General features: G+C 35.9%; 1 protein-coding gene across 1 annotated transcript; it reads right to left on the reverse strand.

Annotated features, from left to right (window-relative positions):
* Positions 1 to 6,412, reverse strand: LOC127633783 (hepatic leukemia factor-like). The gene is made up of 4 exons (XM_052113094.1): positions 6,151 to 6,412; positions 4,807 to 5,136; positions 2,869 to 3,083; positions 1 to 1,479 (listed from the first exon to the last, which is right to left on the reverse strand). The coding sequence occupies exons 1-4, from the start codon at positions 6,257 to 6,259 to the stop codon at positions 1,216 to 1,218; spliced, it is 918 nt and encodes a 305-aa protein (XP_051969054.1). The 5' UTR covers positions 6,260 to 6,412; the 3' UTR covers positions 1 to 1,215.
* Positions 6,413 to 14,698: the final 8,286 nt, after the last annotated feature.

Here is a 14,698-nt window from a genome sequence, read left to right on the forward strand (position 1 = left end):
TTGTATTTTATATCATTTGGTCTATAGGAAAGTGAGATTGACATAAAATAAACACCATACTTATATTGAACATTCATTTTACAATTGACAAACAAAAGGCAATATACCCTCCTCTGTATTAATATACTCTAAATAATATTTTGCCAAAACAGCGCACCTTATGTTAGTGATAATGGCATTGGATCTTCACAATGCTTTCCTTTGATCACAGTTTAAACTCAAAAGCAAGCTAAATGCAGAATAAATGATGTTCATGGTCTCTGCTGAAAATGGATGATTGCAACAGGCTTATGCCTTCATACAAAAATGTCCAGTTGCACTTAAAACATTTTTTAAGAGAAAAAAAACTTTACAGCGGTATTCATTTCCCACACAAGCCACCTTTGATTTTATAAAAAGTTAGTCAACTGATTAAAACAATCTATGTGGTATGGACGGATTCTGAACTGTAAGAAAACATTCTGAATAACATAAATATATCATTTTCACAACTGAGAAAGTCAATTTAACCACATAGACTATAAATCCAACTATGGGTTCATAATCAAGGTAACAGCTATTTCAGTAACACTCCATGTGGCACAGATTTTTTTTAAAGCTGGTATACTTATTTTATAATGCTTTGAAATAAACCTGATCGTCTGTTTTCTAATAAGAACATATTGAGTCAGATATTTAGGTGTACAGAATTAATTATCAGTAAACATCCAGTCTGTTGAGATGGTTGAGATAAAGGCCTATTTTATCAATTGAAACTAATTTCAAACAAATATTGTTAAATTTGCTACATTCTGTTCTGTCTGTTAGAATAATGTATTTACAGAAACACACAACCTAAACCCATCTGAAGACCTAAGTAGCTATGGACATGTGCCACATTCATAGACAACCCTAAGTGTATAAGTCTTTAGAGTCTTCTGGCTCTGACTTTACTGCTAAAGTACACCAAATCAAGGCAAAACATTTGTGTTATAAGGACAAGTGAAATGCTACCACACACAGAAATATAAGTGGTATGTCCTATTAAGAAATTTGATCAGCAAACAATGATGGATTTGTTTGCAATAACAAATAGAAAGCAGGTAGTTCTCTGTAAGATGCATATAATAAATACATGACAAAACATTTTCTGCTGTCTAAGATGCCAAGAACAGAGTGAGGTGAGGACTGGCTTAACAGCAGGACAAATTGACCTTAACCCAAGAATACTGTCCTTCAAACTGAATGGGCATGGGATGGGGGAACCTCGTGGTCCCCAAGGCCCCACAGGGGGCCGTGCTGAGCTTCATAGTTGGTTAAGGTATTTTTACAATGCCCCAGCTCTTTCCGTAGGTCAGCAACTTCCTGTCTGAGAGCCGCGTTCTCTTTCTCCAGGAAACCAGCCCGGATTGCAATCTGATTTTCCTTGAGACGCCGGGCGTCCCGTGACCTCTTGGCAGCCATGTTGTTCTTTCTACGCCGTGCCCAGTATTTGTCATCCTGCTCAAAATGTGCAGAACAAAGGGGTGGGGTAGAGATGAGGGAGCCCAGTTACATTGTACAAAGATTACTCAGTGATGACTATTCAGTGCTTTAAGCATAACCAGAAAATGCCACAACAGTAAAACTCTCTAATGGGATAGTTAATTAAAATTATGACATCATTTACTCAATTATTTGTTTTAAATCCCTGTGACTTTCCTTCTTCCTTGGAACATAATGGGAGATGTTAGCCTCAGTCACCAATTAATTTTCTTGTGTTGAAAAAAGATGCAGTGGAATTAAAAAGGTGACTGAGACTAACATTTTGCTTAACATCTGAAATAGTATTGTACATAATTATATGAAATGATTTCAAATGATACCAAAAAATTAATTTGTAATTATATAACATTATACATAATTATAATGCTAAGTTATTATTATTTATTATATTATTATATTTAATTATTATAAATTATTAATGTTAGTATAATTCTATGAAATTATTCATTCTATAAAATTCTATACAATTGTATAAATAAAATATAAAATGATAAACAATTATAAAAAATAATATTACAGATTGTTTCTTTCCTGGATGGTGATTGGTCAATAAAACATTCCAGATGCATTAAAATATGCCTCAGTAACAACTATGAGGTGAAACACCTGTATAGCACACATAGAAGATCATTATTTTAGTTGCCTTGCAATTTTCTATAATGTCTGAGACTATTTATTTTAGTGGAATGTTGACACCTGATGACTTTGTTTCATAAAATAACATTTAAATTAAAATTTGAGTCCTTGTTATTTATTTATTATGCAAAAATAATAAATGCAATTTTTATAAAAGCAATAATGCACTTGAGGCTATGCTGTATTGTAAGTAAAGTCACAAATGAAGGGGTTGCAGGCACTATTGCACATTGTGTTATACTGTATTCACAATATACTGTAGCAAACCTCTCAAACCTTATTGGTGAATGACACACTGCTAAGATATGATTGACAGATCATGCAAAAGGGAGAACTATTCAGCGTTGTGACGACAAGTTTTCTCACGCATTCACTGCTGTACAATCAGTTTTAAGCAATTTATTACCCTGCAAAGCTGGGGAGGGATCAAGTTTTATTTGAACAAATTAATATTGGCAAATCCTTTAATCCTAAACCCAGCAGAACTGGCACGATACCAGGGAAAGGAAGATCACATGGGCCTGGTTGCCCAGGGATGAATGAATGGACTTAAGCTTCTTTGCAAGAGCATGGAGCCCAGCTGGTCAATGGTCAAGGGTGAAAATTACCAAATTGAATTTGGGGACCAATTTAGGGAATTTCTAAATACTGTATACAATGTCTATATACACAGGTAGGCTATTAATAGAATAATAAGCCCCAAATTACCTTCATATCATCAGGAATGAAGACTTTGCATGCTTTTTTGTTCATAGGTTGAGGCTTCAGCTCCTCTTCTGTGAACTTGTGTTTTCTTGGGTCGAAAACCTCCTGGCCTGGCATGCTGGAAAGAGCCAGATCTTCTGGATCAGGCTCATAGTTCATCGGTATCTGAATGCTCTCCGGGTCTGCTGGGCTTGGTGTGTTACGTGATGCAGGCAAAACTGTGGGTATTTCAGAAACAATTCTGTGGTACTTGGCTAATTTAGTTGTGTTTGACACATGATGAATGGGCTGTTATGATAACTTTAGTGCACTAGAGGGTGCACCAGACATTGATAATTCTAACTAAAACTGTCTGTGCAAGCAAACTGTAGCTAATATACTGAAAAATGACTTTTTTCAGGCTTAAATGCAACAAAAAATTCTATACTGATAAAAAGAGTTTTGTTTTTTAAGTATGAGGACAAAAGAAACAGTTTAGCTTTGTTTGATTCTTTTTCAGATTTTTTCCAGTTTTCCAGTTTACATTTTTTCCAATTTATGGAAACATTTGTATTTTCCGGTATCCAACTTAACAGCATTCTAACAAACATAACTTTGTATATAGCTGCAGTCCCATCTGAAACTATTTCAACTGACCAAATTTCAAATAATCATCATTTACAACTTAGATAACATTTTATACTAAAATATTATTATATACTTGTCTATATATTATTCATTTACAGATCTAATCAAACAAGATCTAGAAGAATATGACTATACAAACACGGGTAACATCCTTGGCAGATAAAAAGAAACATCTTTATTCTTTAAGTTATTAGTAGCCTTAATTGCTTAGTTATTTCCCTGATATTAAATCCATGACTATAAGATTTATTTATAGAATTGCTAAATAGAATCTATCAAAAGTCTTCTGTAAGAATATTTATGGATGTTGCGCTCCAATTGCTCAGATTATGAAAATAATAATCTGATTTGAAAAGGATGCAAATTGTGGAAAATACCAGTATAATGTAGTTAAAGAGACAAAGGCAATGGTCAAGTTTGGGATTTAACAGATAAACTCTCAAAGGATTTTTCAGGGTGGAAAATTGAGCATGCAATTCAAAAATGTTCTAATCAAACCTAAATGTATAGAGTATCCATTCCCAAGTAAAAAAGATTAACTGGCACCTCTGACCACTTAATTCAACTAGATTAAATTTTACCCAGAAAGCCTGCTACATATTCGTGTCAGAAAAAACATTTTCAGTCATTATTCTCAAAAATGACAATTTCAAGTATTTAGGTGGAAGGCTCCCCATTGGCTGAAATCCTTCAGTGTTCAGCAATTTATTTTAAACTTTTTAATGTGAATGTGAAGAGCCAATTCAAATAAAGCCTTTTCATTTTTAAGACATTGGATTATTTTTGTATATGCTATTTTCAAGCATTAAGTGAATTTTCATGGAGCTCTAATTTAATATTTTCTGGCAAAAAGAAAATCATACAATAGAATACAGCTATTTGTTTGTCACCAGATGGCTACATTTATAATGCAATCTTCCATATCTGTCATCTGTATCATAATCTGTGAATCCTAACACCTAATTCCTACTAGATCTCATTCTATGGCTTGCATATACATAACTTTGTTTCATGGATATTAAATTACAATAGAATACTATAGCAAATAATAAAACAGAGTAACCATATACAGATGGCTGACAATTCTCAAATTACTCGGCTAACATACCGTTTGGCATACTCTGATGGAAACTATGCTCCTAAGTCCCACACACACTCAAATGGATTCACTGTCTCCTATTTACCACCCACACATAAATTGTCATATATAGACACTGACATGTCCTCAACATCTTATCAGAGGTTTGTTTTTATGGGGAATAGGCAAACAACTTGGTTAAAACATTCCACTGTGGGACACAAAAGCTGTTTTACCTGGTCTTCCCGGGCTGTGGAGGCAGTTCTGGGGAACCATGCCTGTGTGGATGGAGGTGATGGCCCGGTTGCTAAGGTCCATGACTGAGATGGAGTCCTGGGGCATGGAAGCTTGCTGCTGTTGCTGGTGATGGATGTTTTGGTCATGTTGTGCAGGACAGGAGGGGATGCCATTTTCATAAAGGAACTCGTCAAGGTCCATATACTCCAACTGAAATCTATTCCCATCGTAAGGCAATGTTTTATCCCAAAGTGTTGGCCCCAAGAAAGCTGATTGTGGAGGGTTTCCCTCTTCCTCCAACTTTTTCACCTTGTCTCTTTCCTTCCTACCTGAAAGAATATACCAAGCTGTTGAATCAAAATATCATTTAATTGGCCTGAATTGACAAGATTGATCTGCACCAACAAAAGTACACTGTAAAAAGTGGTGACCTGCAATTGTTACCTTAACAAGCTATTTCTACTGGATATTACCCTTATATAGCATTTTTTGTTTAGATCAAACTAAAATAACTCCACTTTAAACAGTGCATTTACTACAATTTCAGTGTATAGTGAATTACATGTATACTTCAATCTTAGTTTGATCCATCAAAATATAAACAGTTTTTATATAGCATATTTTAAAAATCACTTTACTAATATTTACTTGATGCTCATGTATTAATGCTATTATATTTTCCATACATTTTCATGTGGTTATTAATCTGAGGGACTGTTTTAGCTGGAATTTCAATTTGAGATGTTTCTAATACTAAATTAATAATAATAGAGAGAGAGAGTTTAATTTAAATCAAATCCCTTTATTGTCACTCAACCATATACACAAGTGGGTGAAAGTCTTGGGTGCGGTTTCAAGCAACATAGCAGTAGCCTATGACAGTTACAATAAACATCTGATTTACACATAACACAGTTTACACATCTATTACGCAACACAATATACACCTAATAATATACAATATGCACAAAATAAGAAGACTGTATACATGTATATATATATATATATATATATATATATATATATATATATATATATATATATATATATATATATACATACATACATACACACATACAATATACAGTACACAAAATAAGAAGACTGTATCCAATAAAGTAAAGTTTCATTTCATTGATGGAAGAGACTATATTGATGGACAGCACAAAAAGGGATTCAATAAACCTTCAAAATAAAGACTTGAACAGCAAAAATAAATGGCTGTTTATTTCGGAGAGTATAATTAGCAGATAACAGGAAACATCTGAAAGCTCCTTTAAGTAATTGTTTTTCCCAAAACAATTATCGCCCTGACGTCACAAAGTAACAAAACTGTTAATCACCTTCTTCTTGGTGCAAATGTAGTTTTATGGGTTTCTCCAGGAGCGCCTTCAAAACGCCGTTAGTTTGCGCAGGTAGGAAAGCTGGATTCATGATGAGCGGTCTGAACATAATCGCACTTATTCCGCACTTATTTTTTTTTAAAGAAAAGTGAATTTAAAAGAGGCGACTTATAAAACGTATACAATTGAGCCTTCGTCTAAAAAGGACAAGTGAAGAGAGTTTCTTCTAGCATAGACAAACGCAGTTTGAGGTGTGTGTGTGTGTGTGTTGGATTTTGCTGTAGGGAAGAAATGTGATGATCATGACCATGTGTGAAGACTGAGGTGTGTGACGTCAAACAGTCCGAGGCGGGACTATCTGGACTACTTTTCGCTCCGATAGCAGTTTAGATTGGTGTTTCAAAATGGAATTTAACTTACCAACTATTATTTTACCTAAATACATTTAATAAGGTTTGCTTTTTTTAGTTTACCAGGAATAGCTATATCGCTATCACTAAACGCCCGAAACTGTCCATGAAATTGACATGAAAGGAATCCCATTACATGCAGATACACGGGGTGGAAAAATAAAAAGCTTGCAGTCAAATAAAGGGGCGTGGTGTATATACATTCATTAATCTTGATTTTTTTTATTTTAATATGACTTATTCCAAATCATTTAAAATAATCTTGAGGCCCTCAAATGGGCCCCAGCCCTCTTGTTTAAAACCACTGCTTTACTGGGAAAGAAAGACTTTGAGCATATGAAGTTATCAAACACAACTAGTCTGCCATATACGAACAGAGATACAATCAAGAATATAATCTTTAAAAATAAATAAAGCAACAGCAAAATAATGTTTTAGTAAGGAGAATCACAATCATCAAGTTTACAATTGAACTGCATTTGATTAAGGTATTTTGACATTAATAGCCAATTGTAGCCAGGGAATCAGTTCTAACTGCATTTGGAGGTCAATAATCAGTCTTCAGGTGATTCAGGAAATTCAGTCGATTTCCAAAAAGAAAATGAATCTTTGTATAAATATGGATAAAATGTAGATTATTTACAGTTTATTAAATTAATCTATATTTAATATAATCTGGTATTTATTAATTAATTAATGTATTTAATTGTTCAAAATATGTTTATTAACTTTGTAAACCATTATCATATAATCTACTTTTTGTGTGGGCATACATCAGTGTGACCTACTGTTTTCAAATGTTAACGCCCTGTGAACACTTTTGAAATATATGTAAAATAAATAACAAAAACTCTCATGAATGCACTAGTATGGTTTGGTATATCTTCAGCTGTTGCCTGGTGATAAATGGTAACACCAGACTAATGTACAGTAATGGACAGGACATTTTATTTTCTAAATAACCCAAGCCAAGCAGAAAAAAGGCAAATATATTTTTGTATCATAGTCCTATAGGACTTGTCTTTCTTCTTTTTGTTACTTTGATAACTGGTTGCTAAAGCAACAGAGGTGGGTAGTAACGCGCTACATTTACTAGAGTATTTTTCTAGATGTTATCCATGTTTTATATCTCAATGACATGCAATCATACAACCAAATAAATTATTAAAGAAAAAAAAATGGTATTCACTTCCTTCCTGTCACATGAGGCTGTCAACTTCCTACCAGTACTTCCAGGAAGCATGGCGAAGGCAAACCCCCCTAATAAAAGGTAATTTTCATGTTACTAATAAGTATTTTTTGCTGACATATATATATATATATATATATATATATATATATATATATATATATATATATATATATATATCAACATAATCATGAAGGTCTCTAGAATCATCCAAACAAAGCAAAAAATCTTACAAGAGATCTATAGTTCTTTGTATGCTTAGTCAAAAGTCCAAGGGGGCAATTATAGTTGCTGGCGGGCAAATGCCTTGTAAGAACATATATCATGGGAAAATGGGGTATACTGTGCATCCGGAAAGTATTCACAGCGCTTCACGTTTTCCACATTTTGTTATGCCTTATTCCAAAATGGATTAAATTCATTATTTTCCTCAAAATTCTACAAACAATACCCCATAATGACATCGTGAAATCTTTGCAAATTTATTAAAAATAAAAAACCACATGTACATAAGTATTCACAGCCTTTGCCATGACACACAAAATTTAGCACAGGTACATTCAGTTTCCACTGATCATCCATGAGATGTTTCTACAACTTGATTTGAGTCCACCTGTGCTAAATTCAGTTGATTTGACATGATTTGGAAAGGCAAACACCTGTCTATATAAGGTCCCACAGTTAACAGTGCATGTCAGAACACAAAACAAGCCATGAAGTCCAAGGAATTGTCTGTAGACCTCTGAGACAGGATTGTATCAAGGCATAGATCTGGGGAAGGGTACAGAAAAATGTCTGCAGCATTGAAGGTCCCAATGAGCACAGTGGCCTCCATCATCCATAAATGGAAGAAGTTTGGAAACACCAGGATTCTTCCTAGAGCTGGCCGTCCGGCCAAACTGAGCAATCTGGGGAGAAGTGCCTTAGTTAGGGAAGGTGACCAAGAACTCGATGGTCACTCTGACAGAGCTCCAGCTTTTCTCCATGGAGAGAGGAGAACCTTCCAGAAGAACAACCCTCTCTGCAGCACTCCAATAATCAGGCCTGTATGGTAGAGTGGCCAGAAGGAAGCCACTCCTCTGTGAAAGGCACATGACAGCTTGCCTGGAGTTTGGCAAAAGGCACCTGAAGGACTCCGATCATGAGAAACAAAATTCTCTGGTCTGATGAAACAAAGATTGAACTCTTTGGCCTGAATGGCAAGCATCATGTCTGGAGGAAACCAGGCACCGCTCATCAGCTGGACAATACCATCCCTACAGTGAAGCATGGTGATGGCAGCATCATGCTGTGGGGATGTTTTTCAGCTGCAGGAAATGAGAGACTAGTCAGGATCGAGGGAAAGATGAATGCAGCAATGTACAGAGACATCCTTGATGAAAACCTGCTCCAGAGTGCTCTGGACCTCAGTCTGGGCGAAGGTTCATCTTCAAACAGGACAACGACCCTAAGCACACAGCCAAGATAACAAAGGAGTGGCTACAGGACAACTCTGTGAATTTCCTTGAGTGGCCCCGACAGATCCCAGACTTGAACCCGATTGAACATCTCTGGAGAAATCTGAAAATGGCTGTGCACCGACACTCCCCATCCAACCTGATGGAGCTTGAGAGGTCCTTCAAAGAAGAATGGGATAAACTGCCGAAGAATGGGATAAACTGCCCAAAAATAGGTGTGCCAAGCTTGTAGCATATTCAAAAAGACTTGAGGCTGTAATTGGTGCCAAAGGTGCTTTCAACATAGTATTGTGCAAAGCCTGTGAATAATTATGTGAGGTTTTTTTTTTTTTTTCAGTTTATTTTTAATAAATTTGCAAAGATTTCAAACCAACTTTCACGTTGTCATTATGGGGTATTGTTTGTAGAATTTTAGGAAAATAATGAATTTAATCCATTTTGGAATAAGGCTGTAACATAACAAAATGTAAAGTGCTGTGAATTCTTTCCGGATGCACTGTACTGTGTATAATAGGTTAAGAAATTAGTTTAGTGCTTTTTGCTTTTATAATATCCCACCTAAACATAACTTAAAGCATGGGATTAATTGTTGTAGGTTATCTTTATCTCCCTTTTATGATATGACCTGTAAGGGGCAAATTATTGTGACCCCCCTTCATCCAGCTTGGATGAGCTTCATTCTAATCGGTCAAGGACCCTAATTCTTTTAAAGACTAGTAGCTTATGATTCCATTATAATGTTGAATTTCAGACAAGTAATGAGTTTACATTATTATTTGAAATCACCTATTACAGTCAGCCATTGAATACTATGGGCCTCTAATTAAGTATATATATATATATATATACATATACACCACAGTTAGTTCCGATCCTCGAATCTGATTGAATGAGAGACGTTCCATGAGCACTGATGGTTTGACACCATCAACAGTCGGATGCTTCACTGTGTGTGTATCACTCTGCATTCATGCTGTTCTAAACTAAATTGTATCTGTTTGGAGTTACTGGCTTTATTTTTGATATAACATATATTAGCCAGCAGATGGTGGCAAAAGATAATTTTTGTGTGTAATATGAGCCAGTTGGTGACGTATAGTGAATCCTAGTCATTGTTTACATAGAACTGCACTCCGTGATCGCTGTATTACTAATACATTACCAAAGCTAGGAAATAGCTTTAAACTGCTTTAAACGGACAACTTCAGGATTGAGGCTCATGCTCAGAGACACAACTGACTGATTTATTACAGAACTTAAGCGCTTACCTTTTATCGGAGTTCCCACTTTGGATACATACTGTTTATAATGGTGGAGGACATCGCTGTGTCTTTAGTGAATGACTCTTGCGCACCGGCTACCGCGAAATAGAGAGGAATGCCTATTTTCCACTGAGAAATCTGAGAGCATCTCTGATTGGGTGTGGCAACATGTCTCTCTCTCTCTCTCTACACACACACACACACACACACACGCACATTCAGTCATCTATCTTTGTTTATCCAATAACTTGTTAGAAATAGCACAAGCCCTGATACTATTTCTGAAGTGAACTTTTTGAATTACTAATCAAGGCTTGGACACATCATTTGTTTTGAACCAGCAACGGCAAATTCTGATTCGTCGCGTAAGAAAGTAGTTCCATGCACAAATGCGTTTTTATGACCGTACTCGGTTTTTCCTATTTTTTTTAAATGTACTTGTTCATTGAACTGTTGTATATAAGCAATATTACACTCACAATCGTGCTATTTGGCCCTACATCAGCACTGCTGTAATTACCTACGGCACTCGGCCTGCAGCCTCGTGCCTGCGGCTTAATCACAGCAGTGCTGATGTTGGGCCATATCGCACTCTTGCTCGTGTGATATTACTTAAGTATATATATATATATATATATGAGAAGAAAACTCATTACACAGATTTTGATAGCGATGGATCTGATGATGAGGTGGCATGTGATTACAAACGCCTACCATGAAGGTTGCTGAAAGGAGAGGGCTTCATCTCTGATGATGGTTTTCAACTACCTCTCCTTGACATTGCAGATATACCTGCATGTTCTGCGGCCTTAGTGAGTGCACCTACAGAGCCAAGCATCATCAATGCTGTTAAAGAAAAGGAAAAAAGTCCAACAACCCCTGGACCCATGCTAAAGAAAATCAAAAACAAAGAGCGGATGTTCAAGAAAATGCCAAAAAAACAATACAGGCTAAGCGTCATCAACTCCCTCCCTATTAACTCAAGCCAACCAATCCCATCATCACATCAGATGATCCAGCAGACATCTTTCTCACATTCTATCCCAAACCACTATGGGATATCACCCTGGAAATATTGAATATGTATGCAGCACAGAAAGGTGCCACCCTCAATCTGACTGATGAAGAGCTCCTAACATTCTATGGCATTCTTTTGACTACTGGGTACAACTGAGTCCCAAGACGACGTCTTCTTTGGTCAGACGACATTGATGTCAACAAAAAAGCATTAAAGAGACCATGCGGAGGAACAGATTTGATGAAGAGAAAGGGAGATCTGGGAGGGCACGTATGACAAAACTACCCATTCTGAATGTCTTTTGAAAGAAATTGCCTGTATGCACTGATGTTATTTTTCCTTCATTCTATTTATTTTCATTTAACTTTTAATACACAATGCCCTGTTGGGGCAACTTAAGGTCTGCACTTTGTTCTGCACTATGTTCCACCACTTTAAGACAAATGGGTTTGTTGATGACTGTTTAAATCTCCATGTATTCAACATAATTTGGACATTTTTAAGTGTTTTCATATTCAAGAGATTATAAACTAGAGGCACCTTTTTTTGGGTTTGCAGCGAATGTTCTTACAATTTTATACATATTAAAGTTGTTAATTAATTAAGATTGATCTGTTGAAAGCAGTTATTTTGAGTTAGATGCTAAAAGTTCACCTCCTATTCAAATTTGACATTGAAGGGGGGCATATAACATATTTGCACACCAACAACTATAGCCACACATTCAAATATGATTTTCAAGAAAAAAAAAAAAAACCTGGGGAAAATAAATGCAGAGCATGTTCATATAGGACACTAACATGACTATCTGCATGAAACCATTCTGAAAAAATGTGAGTACAAATGGGTTCATAAAACATGATCTTGCTTAGTTTTATATTTCAGCATTATATGTAATGTCCCTATTTGACATTTTCACATTTATATTCAGTATTAACTACTAGAGACTTATGGATTACTTTAATGCTGCCTTTATGTGCTTTTTGGAGTATCAAAGCTTTGGTACCCATTCAATTGCATTGTACTGACCTTCAGAGCTGAAATATTCTTCTAAAAAATCTTAATTTGTGTTATACAGAAGAATGGAAGTCATACATATCTGGGATGGCATGAGGGTGAGTAAATTATGAGATAATTTTCATTTTTGGGTGAATTATCGCTTTAAAGTGATTGCTCAGCCATAATGTAATATTCTGTCATAATTTCCCAATCGCATGTTGCTTCAAACCCATGTGACCTTCTGTGTTTTTCACTTTCAAAATATGGAGAAAAAAACACATTCACTAATTCAGTCTGATATCTCCTTATTGTGTTGCACGGAAGAAATAATGTCATATGAATTTGGAACAACATGATGGTGAATGAAGACAGAATTTCCATTAATAATAGTAATTCTGTAGTACATGTGCAATGTATATTATGTAATGGAATAGAGGGAAGTTAACAAACATTATGTCATCTGTGAAAGTAATGATTTACTACTTGAGTACTCTTTTAATTGGATACTTTCTTACTCTTACTCAAATAATTATTTATGCTAGTACTTCTACTTGAGTGAATTTATTTTTTAAGAAATTGTACTTTTACTTGAGTATGGTTTTGGCTACTCTACCCACCTCTATATAGCAATCAAATGTGACGTTCCTTGCAGAAAAGTGGGCCACGACTGGCCACGACTCTAATTTTGAACAACTAAACCACATTTTGTAACAAACCTGTTAACATGTCTGACAAATTGGAAACAGATTGCAGCTAGTTTGATGGCTGTAATTACTCTGGAATGATTAATTATTTTTTTTATTTTTTATCTTTAGATATTTTCCAAGAGGACATACTCATTACTTTAATGATGTGTGTGCTATTATGCCTCTTGATAGTACTGGAGTGGTATCGGGTGTAGATTGACAATGCTAATTAGCTTAATCATGAAGTGCAATAACAAGATTTTTATTTTTTAAAGTAATTCATATGGTGTGCTGCAGAATAGATACAGGTGAAACTCGAAAAATTAGAATATCGTGCAAAAGTTCATTAATTTCAGTAATTCAACTTAAAAGGTGAAACTAATATATTATATAGACTCATTACAAGCAAAGTAAGATATTTCAAGCCTTTATTTGATATAATTTTGATGATTATGGCTTATAGCTTATGAAACCCCCAAATTTCAGAATCTCAGAAAATTAGAATATTACATGAAATCAATAAAAAAAAAGGATTTTAAATACAGAAATGTCAACCATATGATTAATGTTAACTATATGATTATACCAAAAGTATAATCATGCATATGTACTCAGTACTTGGTTTGGGCCCCTTTTGCATTAATTACTGCCTCAATGCGGCGTGGCATGGATGCTATCAGCCTGCGGCACTGCTGAGGTGTTATGGAAGACCAAGATGCTTCAATAGCGGCCTTCAGCTCTTCTGCATTGTTTGGTCTCATGTCTCTCATCTTTCTCTTGGCAATGCCCCATAAATTCTCCATGGGGTTCAGGTCAGGCGAGTTTGCTGGCCAATCAAGCACAGTAATACCATGGTCATTGAACCAGGTTTTGGTACTTTTGGCAGTGTGGGCAGGTGCCAAGTCCTGCTGGAAAATGAAGTCAGCATCTCCATAAAGCTTGTCTGCTGAAGGAAGCATGAAGTGCTCTAAAATGTCCCGGTAGACGGCTGCGTTGACTCTGGACTTAATAAAGCACAGTGGGCCAACACCAGCCGATGACATGGCTCCCCAAACCAACACAAACTGTGGAAACTTCACACTGGATTGTGTGCCTCTCCATTCTTCCTCTAGACTCTGGGACCTTGGTTTCCAAATGAGATGCAAAATTTGCTCTCATCAGAAAAGAGGACTTTGGACCACTGAGCAACAGACCAGTTCTTATTTTCTGTAACCCAGGTAAGACGTTTGACATTTGAAGCCCATGTCCAGGACCCGTCTGTGTGTGGTGGCTCTTGATGCAGTAACTCCAGCCTCAGTCCACTCCTTGTGAAGCTCCCCCACACATTTGAATGGTCTTTTCCTGACAATCCTCTCCAGGCTACGGTCATCCCTGCTGCTTGTGCACCTTTTTCTTCCACACTTTTCCCTTCCACTTAACTTTCTATTAATGTGCTTTGATACAGCACTTTGAGAACATCCAACTTCTTTTGCAATTACCTTTTGAGGCTTCCCCTCCTTGTGGAGGGTGTCAATGATGGTTTTCTGC

The sequence above is a fragment of the Xyrauchen texanus genome, chromosome 40 (genome assembly GCF_025860055.1).
Source record: "Xyrauchen texanus isolate HMW12.3.18 chromosome 40, RBS_HiC_50CHRs, whole genome shotgun sequence".
NCBI classification, from domain to species: Eukaryota; Metazoa; Chordata; class Actinopteri; order Cypriniformes; family Catostomidae; genus Xyrauchen; species Xyrauchen texanus.